The sequence below is a fragment of the Triticum aestivum genome, chromosome 1D, assembly GCF_018294505.1.
Source record: "Triticum aestivum cultivar Chinese Spring chromosome 1D, IWGSC CS RefSeq v2.1, whole genome shotgun sequence".
NCBI lineage: Eukaryota > Viridiplantae > Streptophyta > Magnoliopsida > Poales > Poaceae > Triticum > Triticum aestivum.
Window position 1 is genome coordinate 61,791,735 of NC_057796.1, and position 13,994 is coordinate 61,805,728.

Sequence of the window (13,994 nt, forward strand, 5' to 3'; positions counted from 1 at the left end):
ACAGACCACGGTCTTCTAGCCAGTAAGTGCTCGTTCCCATATATTCCCTGAAGTATCATGCAAATAACAAGTGTTCATGTCGTAAAATTGTTCGCTGCTTCAATGCAAAAAGCCACTTGAAAGTATATAATGTTTCCGTAGTTCGGTGAATTTGTCCATGGGAAGGAAGAAAACAAGCAACAGAGAAAAAGAAACCCACCATGAACCCTACAACTTAACAGAGCACAAAAGTGCACAAATGCATGCGAGGAAGAAAAGCACAGGCACAGGTAACCTTCGAATAACAAATCTCCAAGAAATCTCAAAAACATAATTCACGGTCAAATGGTTCTATTGATGTTTCTGAAGCAAGTCCGCCTATGGTTCACTGCTCCAACTAGAATTAAGATTCATTCTACAAGGGTGTTCCAATATACTCCCTCCCTTCCTTAATATAAAACGTTTTTGTAGTTCAATTTAAACTGCAAAAACATCTTATATTAAGGGACAGAGGTAGTAGGTGACTAGAGGGAAGAGGGATCTCTAGGGAACTGTCTTTACAACCACATCAAGTCATCATTAGCTCATAGTGAACATGTCATCATGCCATCCTCCTTGAACGTATTTGGCTTGCAGCCGCCTGAGGGCTTCAACTTGATTTGGTGCTGCAGTTTCGACAAGGAATGTTTGACCCCATATCTTCCGCAGTTCTGACCGGAAAAGAGTCAAGCAGAAGCAAATAGAGTATTGTCAAATAAATGATGCTGTGCAACTAGTTAAACCAGTATGTACAAAGTCCAAATACACAGATTCATTGAAATGAATGTTCTAAGAAATCATCAGGTCACTGGAATTGATGAGGGGAGCCTACTCATTTAAAAATTGGCCTCCCAACAACTCAATATAGATGTGTTCCCCAATCTAAGATGCCTTCAGCTGGGTTATTTTGCACATTCGTATATGATCCCGCTACTTTTTTTTATCAGCATTTATAGTATTTGAATGGTTTATGTATAGGCATGTCGAAATATACTACTTCCATATCAACACGTTCACATGTGCGCAACCCTCTGCTGAGCTCGGATGATTCACCCTCTTGAACCTCTCCGTATATTCTCTTTCTCCAAATCGTCAAGTCTGCAGCAGTGGTGATTGGTAACCGCTTGGCGGTGAAATCTGCAGTGCACAGTAGCAACCTAACTTAACCATGCCTAGAGTAGACTCTGGCTGGCCTATACGCTCGACACTGCACCACACCCTGACTTAACCATGCCTCTTTTATTTTACTATACACAGTAGGGCAAAACACCCCACTGCAATTTTTATTAATAAAAAGAAAAGGAACAAGCTACAAAGTCTAGGGCTTGAGAGAAGCCACTTCATCCCCCATCTCATCTGGGACCTCCGGGCCACCATCGGCCCCGCCAAACCAGCTCTGAAATACCTCCCTTCCATTTAAATATCCCGATACAGCGTTATGACTTTGCCCTGGCACATCTGTGGTGCTCCGCTCGATCTGCCACGGTGCCACCATCCAGGGCTCAGCTCTCGGCGGCAGAGCTCTCTTGCTCTTCCTTTTCTTGTTTTCCACCCTCCACCCCCCACCCCCCAGGTGGTTTCACCCCCTCTCCAGATCAAGTTCACAGGGACCGAGGGACGTGATGTTACGGATTGGGGAACAAGAATGGTTCGCATAAAAAGCAGCCGCACATGGAGGTAGGAAGGTCCAGTCCCACGTTGCTGGCATCCAGCGGTGCCAATCTAGCGACGTGAGCAGCAAGGCTGCCATGTAATTTTGCACTCTTACTGGAAAAACCTAGAAGCTCGATGTGGCAGAACCTAAGAAGTCGACCTAATGGCTAATAACACTTGGATTATCCATCTCCACACCATTGGATTAGACTACATCAGCAACACAGGAGTATAGACAAATGCAATTCAAATAATCTTTCATGATTTTTAAATAATACCAAGGGGGATGCCGGATGAGGGACTATCAATCTACTACTAATAATAAACAGCTGGGCATGATAAGGGAAAACATACGATGGATGCAAGGGCAGCAAAGTTCAAACATACCAGATTTATGCATGGGTGAGAGGCACATGATGATCAAGTCAAAGCGAGAAACTTTCGCCAAATTCTCCAAAATGCTAACTGCTAACACTGCATCATCCCTGAGTACATAATACGAATTAATAATAGGTAATAACAGTACAGGTCATGAGAGTACTGCAAGAGAATGTAAGAAACACTTTAAAAAAACATAAGAGGCAAGCACACCGGAAAATTGAGGCTGTGCACTTCACGATATCAATCAGAAAAGCTGATGAAAGTGCATCCTTAAAAATCTCTGGAAGTCTCTCTGGTCGAATTGACTGATCACGTAACAAGAAAGTGACAATTAGAAATGTACATATGACGATTAATTTAAGACACCAAAAAGAGGCTGAGAATAAACCTTTAACAATTGTATTTGCTGGGTAAGGTCGTCAGAGATAGCTCTCCAAGAAACCTCAAAATCATAAGCTGTCTTTGGTGTCTTCACACTTTTTACAGTGCTGGATATATATCGTGAAGCAGCACGTGATGCAAGCTCTTGCACTGATATTTCTGGCCCAGGTTTCTGTTTAGCATCTCGAGATTGCTGCATTAAATTAAAGAATTGAAATGTAACAGGAAGAAGCAACACTACTTCAAATTCCCCAAAGAAGTGTGCAAAATCAGTACTTTACATCACATTTGCACTAAAATAGTACTCCCTCTGTAAAGAAATATAAGAGCGTTTAGATCACTACTTTAGTAATCTAAACACTCCTATATTTCTTTACGGAGGGAGTAGAACATAAATGTGCTCCTATACGCAGAACTTCAAGTATTACTTCAATGGCTAGGGAGGGCTCGCCCTCTGCCTGCTCCTTCATGGTTTTCCAACCACCCAAACACTCTGCTCCACCACAGAATCAACATCCGAATTAAAAAGAGTAAACTTGCCCAGTGGGCAGACTTTCCTCTGCTTGAATAGACATGTTAGCTACTGGAAGCCAGTCCAGCTACCAAGCTTTGATGGATTTTGAGAACTTCAGATACATGAACCAGTTTTTTCATATATCCATAAGGATCAAATACTATATTTCAGCAAAATGCATGAACAAGGAGACCAACTCATATGCTATGCAGGTTATATCATTGACGATGCAAACTATGCAATGGTATAAGCTGATAAGTACCAACACACAAATCATACATCTCTTATTTTTAGCCAACTCATATATAAGGGGACACAATATCATGTGCATTTATGATAGTCAGAAATGTTAGTCAGACCGCACCTGCATGCTATTGTCTTTGAGGCTTACACCAGATCCTCCTTTGGACACACCACCTGATAATTCTCTGATCCCAGCCGCAGCTCTCCCAGGCAAATCAACTTCCATGAAACTGTCCTGTAGAATTAAATCAGACATTACAAACCCAAACATGTTTGCTGAATAGACCTCAGGTGGAATGTAACCAGCTCTACAAGAAACAGAACAGAGGGCTAATTCAAAATCGCAGAGCCATGTGCATGAATTATATTAATCTGTCAAAGCATGTTACGAAAACTTTACTTCTTATAAAGGGAAAGACACAGCATGTCATGCAATAGAACACTATAACCTACCTTCTGGGGATCACTTGGTGCATGAGAAGTGATATTTTTTCTATCTCCAGCTTTATCAAATTCAGAAATTGTATGCTTAGCTTGAACTGAACTTCTCTTGGCCATTTTCTGCAGAAGTAATAAACTCGTTATTACAAGCAATGAAAGGGGGCATCTCTTTAATACAACGTCTAAGACTGAATGTGGATACATAAGTAATGAACAGAAAATTTGACCGAAGAGCTTGGATGCGAACACTAATGGTAACACATCAGATGAAAATTGAAGTAAACAGCTGCTCACCTCCATGAGTAGTGCCTTTATCTCAGAATATTGTTTCCTCAATTCTGGATTGTTAGCATCGACACTTACAGCAAATTCAGCATCTGTTATGCAAATAAGTAATGTACAATAGTTGTCAATGTTCACGCAGACAAGAATTAAGCTTACAAGGAAAGCACTGTCAAAAGGAAAATCAAGAAGGGTTAAAACGCAGAATACCATCCATTGCTTCCTTAAGCTTCCCAAGTCCTTTCCTTGCAGTAATTCTGCGTGAGTATGCTTTAACATAACGGTCATCCAGATTCAGAGCCTCAGTGCAATCATTCTCTGCCTCTTCAAATCTATTAAGTTCCAGATAAAAACGTAAGACTAAACCAGATAGTGGTCGTAAAACATGGCTCTCAAGTTCCACAACAGGGAAAACACGAGATATTAGCACAAATAGCAAAGAAGAATATCAACAGTCTGAAAGTTTCACTTGATCTATCCATCAACCAGAATTATGGTTACAGCCACAAATAAGGTGTACTATAGTAAATCAATTGCAGCTACTAGCACAATCAAACCAGTAAGTGCCACAGCCTAGCAAACACAAGCATGGTTCTAGTGTAGGAACTTGCCTTCTTAGTTTAAGATACGCCATAGCTCGATTGGCAAAGGCAACAGCCGTCGGCGACAATGCGATACTTCTCGAGTAGCACTCAACTGCTTCAGCAAACTTCTTCTGCTTGAAGTACTCATTACCCTGCAAACACAACCACAGAAACAACACGTATAGGTTCACGGAACTGGTCTCGGCCTCTCAACACAGCAGTCGAAAAATCATCACAAGGGTATGCATTGGGATGCATATATACATACCTGTTCCTTTTCTGAAGTGGCGTCAGGCATTGGTTCGTCGTTCAGGTAGGAAGAGTAGTTTGTGCGATTGTACCGACCAGCCATCTTTAATGACAACAAGATGGATATGGTTAGATTCGATAATGCACCCAAGAGGAAAGATGAGAGCAGTTCGAGCAAGCACAATCTAGGATTTTTACAGTGGTGGAGCTAGGATTCAAGCAAGCAAGCCAAAGATTACAAAACAAATGGTTCGACTGTATTAGCATTATTTCAGAATTTGACCTCGGTTCTTAATGATGTAACAAAGGAGATAAAACTACGCGTAACATCTTCATCTTGTTGTTTGTATAACATGAGATTGGTAAGAAAATGCATCAAGTCAAGCTCTAAGAAATGAAAATTGGGAAAATCACCTAGGGGTTCTAAGCATGCTAGGCTACTGTTTGACGGGGGTCCTGGGGAAATCAATCACCTCTTGGAGCAGCGGCGCGACGAGAGTGGGACGCGTGGGCGAGCTCGACCAGCAGGCCCCCTTGGCGGTGCAGCGGAGGCGAGACGACAGGGGCGGGGTTCCGGCCTGACGCAGCAGTCCAGCAGAGGCGGGGGCGGCTCGGAGGCGCAGCGTAAGCGGGGCGACGCGGCCGAGGCGGTGGGCGGGGGCAGCGCAGCGGCGAGTCGGCGCGGTGAGCCGGGCGCTCTGTCTCTCTACCGAGCGAGGCGCGAGGTCAGGCAGAGAAGCCTCTCTGCTGGATTAGGGGAGGGGTGATTGGATTGGAGGCCGGCGTCGAGGGAGGCGGCGGCGCTGGCGTTTCTTGGAAGAGGAAGCGGGCAGGCTTTGGGCCGGCTCGGTCGAGCTCGAACCATTCTGCGGCACATGGTTAGGTCCAGCCGACGGGAAAAAAAAAGCCTAAATTCTTAATAGCAAAGCTTTGCTCTTTAGACATCCCGAGCACACACCCTTCCAAGCCGTCGGATTGGGATCCAATCACCAGGTGCTGCACGGTCGGGGCAGTGGAGCGAAATATCTACAGAGTTACAGACGCACTATCGACAAGTCTCCCGCAATCCACTCAACCACTCTACTCAAGCCTGACGCTTCCTCCCTGATATTGATACGCGGCCGCCGCCTCGCTCCTCCCCCAGACCACGCCGCCGCCGCCCCGCTCCTCCTACCGGCTCCGCGCTCCGTTGCCCCGCTCCTCCCGCCGACGCGCGTCACACCAAGCACACCCATCTCGTCTGCGGCTACGAGCATGCGACCATGGCAGCTTCTTCTTCCAAATCCACCACCGCATTCATCGATTCCGTGGCCGAGCTTCCGGAGATTACTAGCGGATTTGGGAGGCGTGGGGAGAAAAGGAAGGAGAAAGACCACTCTGCAGAGAGAGAGAGAGAGGGGCAAAAGAGCCATCCGTGCGTGTTGACCACCAGACGGAGGTAGGGGAGAGGAGGGGTCTGGGCGGCGCTGCTCCTCTGTGCGCCGCTTTCGTCCAGGAGCCAGGGATTGAGGAGGGACCCGCGCATCCGTGCAACACGAACATCTCGCCTGTAGCGCCCTCGTCAGCGGTCCAGCAAATCGCCGGTCAGCATCTTGAGCCCAATAACGCACGCATGCGACTTCCTGCACTCGAATCGTCGGATATGGGGGCGTATTGGAGAGTTGATGTTGGTTCCCCGCAGGTTTTTTGGGGCATGTGGGTCTTTAATTTGTGGACGACGGCGAGAAGCGCAGCGAGGTTACGGTGCAGTACCTCACTGTAGATTCCCCTCCCGCTCTTCGTCCACAGATTGAGGCGTTGTGAACCAGTTTTTGGATTTGCCAAAGTGCGTGTGTTGAGTTGCTGCAGGCGTGAGCATGAGTTGCAGGAAGATGTGGTATGAGTTCGTCAGAGTTTGCCGTACGATAGTTGGTAGATCCTTTCCCACAAAGCGTGTATTTTGTTGTTGTACAAAAACTTGCCTAACTATTGATTTGTAGTTGCCTGAAATGTTCGTTAGTTTTGCCATCTCATAGAGGTGCTACAAAAACTTGATGGAAATTTTGATTACTCAGAACCCAGAAACTTTGTTGCACACCAATGCGCTCATGGAGATATGAACTAGCCTACTTTCATATCTACCCACAGCTTGCCTAATGTTTTTGTATATCTGCACAAAGCTTGCCTAACGATTTTGTTAGCTGGTTGCCTGATATGGTTCAAAACTTGTTAGTTTCTCGAAGGATGAGTCCATCCAGAGGAGGAGGCAGAGCATCCAAAGGATCGACCCTGCGCCTCACGCAGGGTGAGTCCCCCGCCCTCCCTATCGTTTCTTGAAGTAGCTGATGCAGATTCATCCCGATTTTTTGACGTGATTTTTGTTCGGTGAGAGTTTGTCGCTAGCGGGGCAGGGGTGATTTGAATTGGTCACCTTGATTCCGCGAGAAGCGTTTTTGTCATCTCCAATCCATAGTTGGTCAGCCAAGGAAAGCATTGCTGGCATGATGTCTTGTTGTATCTTGTTGTACTAGAGAATGTGATTGTTTCCGTTGCATATGTCGCTGAGAAGTGCCGCAGCTGCATCCATCTCGAGACCATTATCGTTTCTATGGTTTGCTGTCCCAGGGAAGAGCAACAATGAATTTCCAGTATCATTTGGATAGTAAGAGGAAGGGGAGAACAAATCTGCTTTTTTTCACTGCAAGTGGGGCTGTATTTGAATTTCCAGTATTTTTTTCGCTTTATCACGTTTTGCCTCAAAACAATGCAATACTTGCCCCATTTTTCTGTCTGAAATGTTTTTCACAGGCAAAAAAATGGCTGGGAAAAGCAAAAAGGGCGTTCAACAAGATCCCCAATAGTTAACCCCGATGCTAATTCATCTCCTGTCATTGAAGAGCAGCAAACAAAGGTGCGTAGAGAAAATTTATAACTGAAATCACATCAGGATTTGCTTGACCACTGTGCGGTGCTTGCTATAGTTTTATGTGAGACTTGCCCTTTAAAATATTGTGGACAAAAACAGATTTGTGAAAAAGTCTTTTTTTTTCTCAAATTTGATTCATCCCAAAAAACTTCCCTACCACCTAAAAAACCATCTCAAAAAACACTTTATATGTGTGGCTTGCAACTACAGAAAATTAGGATATGCTTGCCAAAAACTACATGGGGTTGCTGGAGTTTTATGTGTGACTTGCCTACTATTGTGTGTGATTTGCCTAGTCTTTTCTATATGTGGGGAGAGGCGGGCATGGCGGAATTTGTTGGAGATTTTGGGAGGGCTGAGAGAGGGGACCTGTGGTTTTGCTGTTGAATCGACCGGTGGTGGTGTTGAATCTCCTCCTGGCGACGCATGCCTCGACTGGCAGGGCCTACATGTGGTCAGTACTGGCCTAAATCACCTAACTTTTATAGATATCTTGTTATCCACTAATTTGATACACTGAAATAGGATCCTATTTCCTATTTTATGCGGCATGTTTTTGCCAGATCCTATTTTCTGATATATCTTTCTCTCATTCACTCGATGTGGATGAACTGATTCCAGGCACAGTTCCAAGGGCTTCCGTTTGGGACGACGACCTCATACTCAAGGTCATGAGGAAGGAAAAGAAGGGTCCAGGGGAGTACAACAAGCTGCGAGTAAGCATTCAACACCCCACATTTTTTTTTCGGTTTTTCACACACGAAACTTTTTAGGCAAGCATACACTTAGCTCAACCAAATCATGCATAAATTTGTTGTCAGTGAAGCCACACACACAAAAGGCAGGCTACCAAAAGTAACTGAATTGGCAAGTTCGACACCAGACATAGGATAGATATTCATACTGGATCAGGCAACACCACACACATTTTTCAAGCAATTCACACCATTAGCACAAGCAAGTCACACAGCCTTTTTCATATCAACATACATGGTACAACCCACAAAAATATCCTATATCAAGTCGAAACTGAAAACGATGTCAAGTCAAAAGCTCGGGGTTATTGTGCACACTTGGAAGCTTCACCAGCCACCCCCGGTAAAGCTTTGCACAACCACAAAAATGTATCAAACTTGTTTAATCTTGCCTTTCTTGCCAACAAGTTATTTTTTGTCCTGAAACTTATATACATTTTGCCTACAGCCCGGCAGGACTTTGCCTTGTATGGCATTTTGCCTGAAACTTGCACAAGAAGCTTCACAGGAAAACAGGCTTCCCAAGCCACTACCAGGTAAACTTTTGCTTCCCAGCCACCACCATGTTGCCTACATCTCAGCATTTTGCATGTTACCTGGTTAACGCAAGTGCGGGTCTACATAGGGATTCGGATTGCAATTGCCAACCGATTGTTCCCACTATTGTTGTTTGCATTTGAAACATGACCTCTTTGTTGATTGTAATGAAGTTGTCCAAAAATAGAATAGTTTATTGCACACATCCACCCAGGGAGGTGTATGTCGCATATTTTTAAGGAACAAATGTTTGGTCTAGAAAGTCAGGAGGCATTTTTTGGACACAAGACTTTGCTTGGTGATTGCACTCAAGTTGCCTCAAAGAACACAAGCAGTTGCTTGTCTTGTTTTTGGTCTAGACAAATCAGAACCTAAATTTTTGAGGAGGAAATTGCATGCATGAAACTCATAGCAACTTAGCAAGTTCATATTGCATAAACACACACCACCACCAGTTTGTATCATACAAGTTCAAGAGGAAGTCATGTTTTTTGTCTAGATAGAAAAAGAGTTAGGATGCAAATTTTCTGTGCATGGGACTTGCTTGTTGGTTGCACTGATGTTCCTGAAAAGAACAACAGTAGTTGCTTTCCTTTGTATCATACATATTCAAGGGAACACATATTTTTGTCTAGGTAGCAATAGAGTCGGGATGCAATTTTTTGTGCAGAGGGCTTGCTTGTTGGTTGCACTGGTGTTGCCTAAAAAGAATAGTAGAGTTGCTTGCTTTCTACTCCCTCTGTTTCTTTTTTACTTCGCATATAAGATTTGTCTTAAGTCAAACTTCATAAAGTTTGACCAAATTTACATAAAAAATTATCAACATCTACGGTACTAGAGATATATAACATGAAAGTTAATTCAATAGTGCATCTCATGATATCGATTTTATATTGTGAATGTGGATATTCTGTCCTACAATCGCAGTCAAACTTTACTACGTTAGACTTAAGACAAATCTTAGATCCGAAGTAAAAAGAAATAGAGGGAGTATTTTTATGTTCCAAACAAGTTGTCTTAGATCCATATAAAATGTTCCTTAGTTTTTATTTTTTTCCCACGTCACAAAAATGACACAACTTGCTTACACAGCGGCAGTAAGTTGCTTAAAAGATACCCATCAAGTTGCTCTTTGTCATCCATATACAAGGTTCCTTCGTTTTTATTTTCCCACGTCACAAAATGTTCACAACTTCCTTACACAGTGGCAGTATGTTGCCTAAAAGATTCCAGACAAGTTGCTTAGATCCATATACAAGGTTCCTTAGTTTTTATTTCTCCCCACGTCACACAAATGACACAACTTGCTTACACAACAACAGTAAGTTGCCAAAAAGATACCCATCGAGTTGCTCTTTGTCATCCATATACAAGGTTCCTTAGTTTTTATTTCCCCATGTCACAAAATGTTCACAACTTCCTTACATAGTGGCAGTATGTTGCCTAAAAGATTCCAGACAAGTTGCTTAGATCCATATACAAGGTTCCTTAGTTTTTATTTCTCCCCACGTCACACAAATGACACAACTTGCTTACACAACAACAGTAAGTTGCCAAAAAGATACCCATCGAGTTGCTCTTTGTCATCCATATACAAGGTTCCTTAGTTTTTATTTCCCCATGTCACAAAATGTTCACAACTTCCTTACAGAGTGGCAGTATGTTGCCTAAAAGATTTCAAACAAGTTGTTTTAGATCCATATACAAGGTTCCTTAGTTTTTATTTCTCCCCATGTCACACAAATGACACAACTTGCTTACACAACAACAGTAAGTTGCCAAAAAGATACCCATCGAGTTGCTCTTTGCCATGCATATACAAGTTACTTTTTTCAGAACTTTATCTTTTTATTTTCTTCGTCTGCACCACAAAAATTGACACAACGTTTTGTTTACATAGTTGCTTAAAATATACCCATAAACATGAGTAGTAGGCCATATAACACATCCATTTAAAAATGACCAAATTTGCTTACACCGGTGCAATGAGTTGCCTAAAAGACACCTGACAAGTTGCGTCTGCATCCCATATATAAGTTCCTTTTAGTTAAACCATATATTTTTGCCCGTTTTGACACCTTCCTAACCACAAAATCCATATATCTACTACTGATTTCTCATTATTTTGTACCTTTTCTTTCTCTCACATGATAGTACGCAAAAACACCCAAAAAGGACACACCATCCATATATCTACTAAGTTTTGTGTTTTTATTTTTGTTTTGTATTTTTCGCAAGACCCACTAAAAAACCCTCATCAAGCTATCAAAGTAATGCCCATGCAAGGAAACCTCTACCAGCTACCATCAACTATACTTCGGGTAATTTCTCACTCCCTACTCCAAAGACTTGGTTGTTTTACTTTCTAGATAATCTGGTGTTTTTCAAAAAAATTCACTAATACTTGCCTAAGGGAACCCCAGTACTTGACTATAGTTAGTCCCAGCAGTGATAACAAACAACAAAAGTTTGCTTAATGGATAGCACTAGACTTTTGTTTAAACAAACCAACTACTTTTGCTTACAATTTTATTTTTAGAGCCTAGCGGGTTAGTACATGTCAACAAAATCTACATAATTTTTGCTTAATGGTAGCACTGGATTTGCTAACACCTCACTACTTGCCTACAATTTTTTAAGGGGTGCATGAGTTGCTTACTTCAACCCAATTTCTTGCTTAAAATTTCTCAAGTAGTTGCTCACAATCTTTTTATTTCTGCACATAAAGTTTTCTAGCACCCATAAGCACACAAGGATTTTTCTCATTGGTAACACTTGTTTTGCCTAAATAACCCCTATAAGTTGATGCCTTTTTTAATTTCTAACACACTTCTTGTTCCAAAACAAATCTAAGTAAAACAAGAGTGGTCAGGTTAGTACATGACAATAAATCTTCAAATTTTTGCTTAATGGTAGCACTGAATTTGCTTAAACAACCTCATGACCTTCCTACAGTTTTTTAGGGGATACATGATTTGCTCACTTCAGCTCACTTTTTTTTGCTTAAAAGTGCTCAAGTAGTTGCTTGCACCTTTTTTGCACATTAAGTCTCTAGCACCCTGGAGAACACAGGAGTTGCTCGTTGGTGTAACTCTGTTTTTCTTTAAACAAACCCTAGAAGTTGTTGCTTACACTTCTGGTTCCAAAGCAAATGTAATGAAAACAAGAGGGGTTTCTCCGAATGTACAACAAAACCAGCAGTTGGCAGGATTTGCTTATTCCTAGCTACAAAAACCACTATAGGTGCTCAACTTTTCCCCCTCTCCCTGTGTTTTTCTTGCAACAGGGCACATTACAAAACAGTGCGGGAGATTAAAGAAATGAGGGCGAACACAACGGGGGGAAATTTTGCACCCACAACGAGCAATGGTGAGAAGAAAATCACACTTCTTTCTCTTGATCTCTTTTTTGGCTATAGAGTTGTAGATCAATTTCTTCAGTTTTCAACCTCTAATGGCTTAGCCATTGCAGGTCCTTCAGATGGGGTGGAACCAGGGGAAGGGATTCATTGCCTATGTCCTCCTTTTGCGTAGGAAGGTGTGGGGACAGGTGGGGAGAGAAGAAAGGAGGGAGGCGGCCAATGGGCGCAGAGGGGCAGCTCAGAGTCAGCTTTGGTGAAGCACGTGATCGGGAGATTGGGAGGAGAGAAGCTGGGTTGACGGTGGGTTGACGGGGAACGTGGGAGGCAGTCAACCCTTTACTTTCCAAATCTGGATTGAGGGAGACCGAACCTTACCTAATACGGGAGGCACACGTTTGCCCGCTAGACGCGTCCAAAAAAAGAGGGTTTGATTTTTAGCCACTACTAACTTTACACTTTGATAATTTAAAATGTTTTTGCGAACCCACTTAAGTTGCATGGTTAGAGGGATTGTGGTATCCCTAGCTCATCAGGTTCAAGTCCTGGTGCTCGCATTATTCCTGGATTTATTTCAGAATTTTTGGCGATGCGCTTTCAGTGGGAGGAGACGTCCCGTCGACGACGAGGCGTCTATGGTGACTTCGTAAATCTCAAGATAATACACTGACTCAGTTTCTTATTTCAGGATTTCCGACGATACGCTTTCAGTGGGAGTAGACGTTTCCGTCGACGACGAGGCGCCTATGATGACTTCGTAAATCTTAAAATGATATACTTTCTTATTTCAGGATTTCCGGCGATACACTTTCAGTGGCAGGAGATGTTCCCGTCGACGATGAGGCGCCTACAGTAACTTCGTAAATCTCAAGATGATATGCCGGCTCAGTTTCTCAAAAATGCTCATAGGGATAGGGTGTGCGTGTGTGTTCATAGAGGTGAGCGTATGCACGTATGTATGAGCGCTTGTGTCTGTACTGTGTTAAAAAAAGCTAATTTATATTTTTTCCGGTGGCAGGACCGCGCGCTCCCATGTGCCAACCCCTCTTCTCTTTGAATCAACATGAGGTTAAATTTCGTGTTTTGATCCTTTTGCCTTAGTTTAGTCAAATCTGACCCCAGTTCGAAATCATTTCAGGATCTGACCCTTTCGCTACCGCGAGGGCCCATGATGGTAGGGTTGAACAAGCTACCGTCGGAGACCACGATGGTAGGGTTGAACAAGCTACCGTCGGAGACCACGATGGTAGGGTAATGGCAGCCTCCGTCAAACTACCGGTTGCAGCCTGACGTGTCGTAACTCCTCTATCGCCGAGGCAGATGGTGGTAGGTTAGCTAACATTACCGCCACCTCCCTCAGCGGTAGGGTGTGACAGGCCTGCGCGAGCGCCAGCTTGCTGTGACAGAAAATGCAGGTGTTTTTGCGGTAGGATTTCACAGCCTACCGCCACCTCCCGCGGCGGTAGGCAGCCTACCGCTAGGGTACCTGACGGTAAGCTGTGAAATCCTACCGCCGCTGCTCCTGGCAGTAGGGTCCTCTCTCCCTAATATTTTTACAAGAAGTTGGCAATTTTTTTGAATTTTTACTGTGAGGCAAAGCCCCACGGCCCTTTATTAAAATCAGAGGGAACTGCACAAACAGAAGGAACTATGTACAAAAGGTAAGAAGAAAGAACCTACCTATGCCTACCTA

The 13,994-nt window shown here is 43.4% G+C and overlaps 1 protein-coding gene and 1 long non-coding RNA gene across 14 annotated transcripts; one reads left to right on the forward strand and one right to left on the reverse strand.

The window, feature by feature from the left end:
• Positions 1-281: 281 nt before the first annotated feature.
• On the reverse strand, positions 282-5,613 carry LOC123180301 (RNA polymerase II-associated protein 3). 2 transcript variants are annotated; one of them, XM_044592320.1, is made up of 11 exons: positions 5,220-5,613; positions 4,766-4,849; positions 4,525-4,649; positions 4,124-4,245; positions 3,926-4,008; positions 3,644-3,751; positions 3,312-3,425; positions 2,441-2,605; positions 2,263-2,357; positions 2,059-2,156; positions 282-689 (listed from the first exon to the last, which is right to left on the reverse strand). In XM_044592320.1, exons 2-11 carry the CDS (start codon positions 4,847-4,849, stop codon positions 559-561), a joined length of 1,125 nt encoding a protein of 374 aa, XP_044448255.1. In that variant the 5' UTR covers positions 5,220-5,613; the 3' UTR covers positions 282-558. The 2 variants fall into 2 exon arrangements, with proteins under 2 accessions (XP_044448255.1, XP_044448254.1); XM_044592319.1 differs by having other exon boundaries at positions 2,441-2,626; positions 5,220-5,611.
• A 123-nt stretch (positions 5,614-5,736) lies between these two features.
• Positions 5,737-13,749, forward strand: LOC123180302 (uncharacterized). 12 transcript variants are annotated; one of them, XR_006490864.1, is made up of 12 exons: positions 5,749-6,329; positions 6,428-6,622; positions 6,959-7,030; positions 7,534-7,636; positions 7,948-8,105; positions 8,273-8,367; positions 8,855-8,942; positions 11,182-11,264; positions 12,230-12,312; positions 12,415-13,239; positions 13,320-13,369; positions 13,440-13,749. It is a non-coding gene; the product is annotated as an uncharacterized lncRNA (long non-coding RNA). The 12 variants fall into 12 exon arrangements; XR_006490865.1 differs by lacking the exon at positions 6,428-6,622 and having other exon boundaries at positions 7,351-7,636; XR_006490861.1 differs by having other exon boundaries at positions 5,753-6,622.
• The last annotated feature ends 245 nt before the right edge of the window (positions 13,750-13,994 follow it).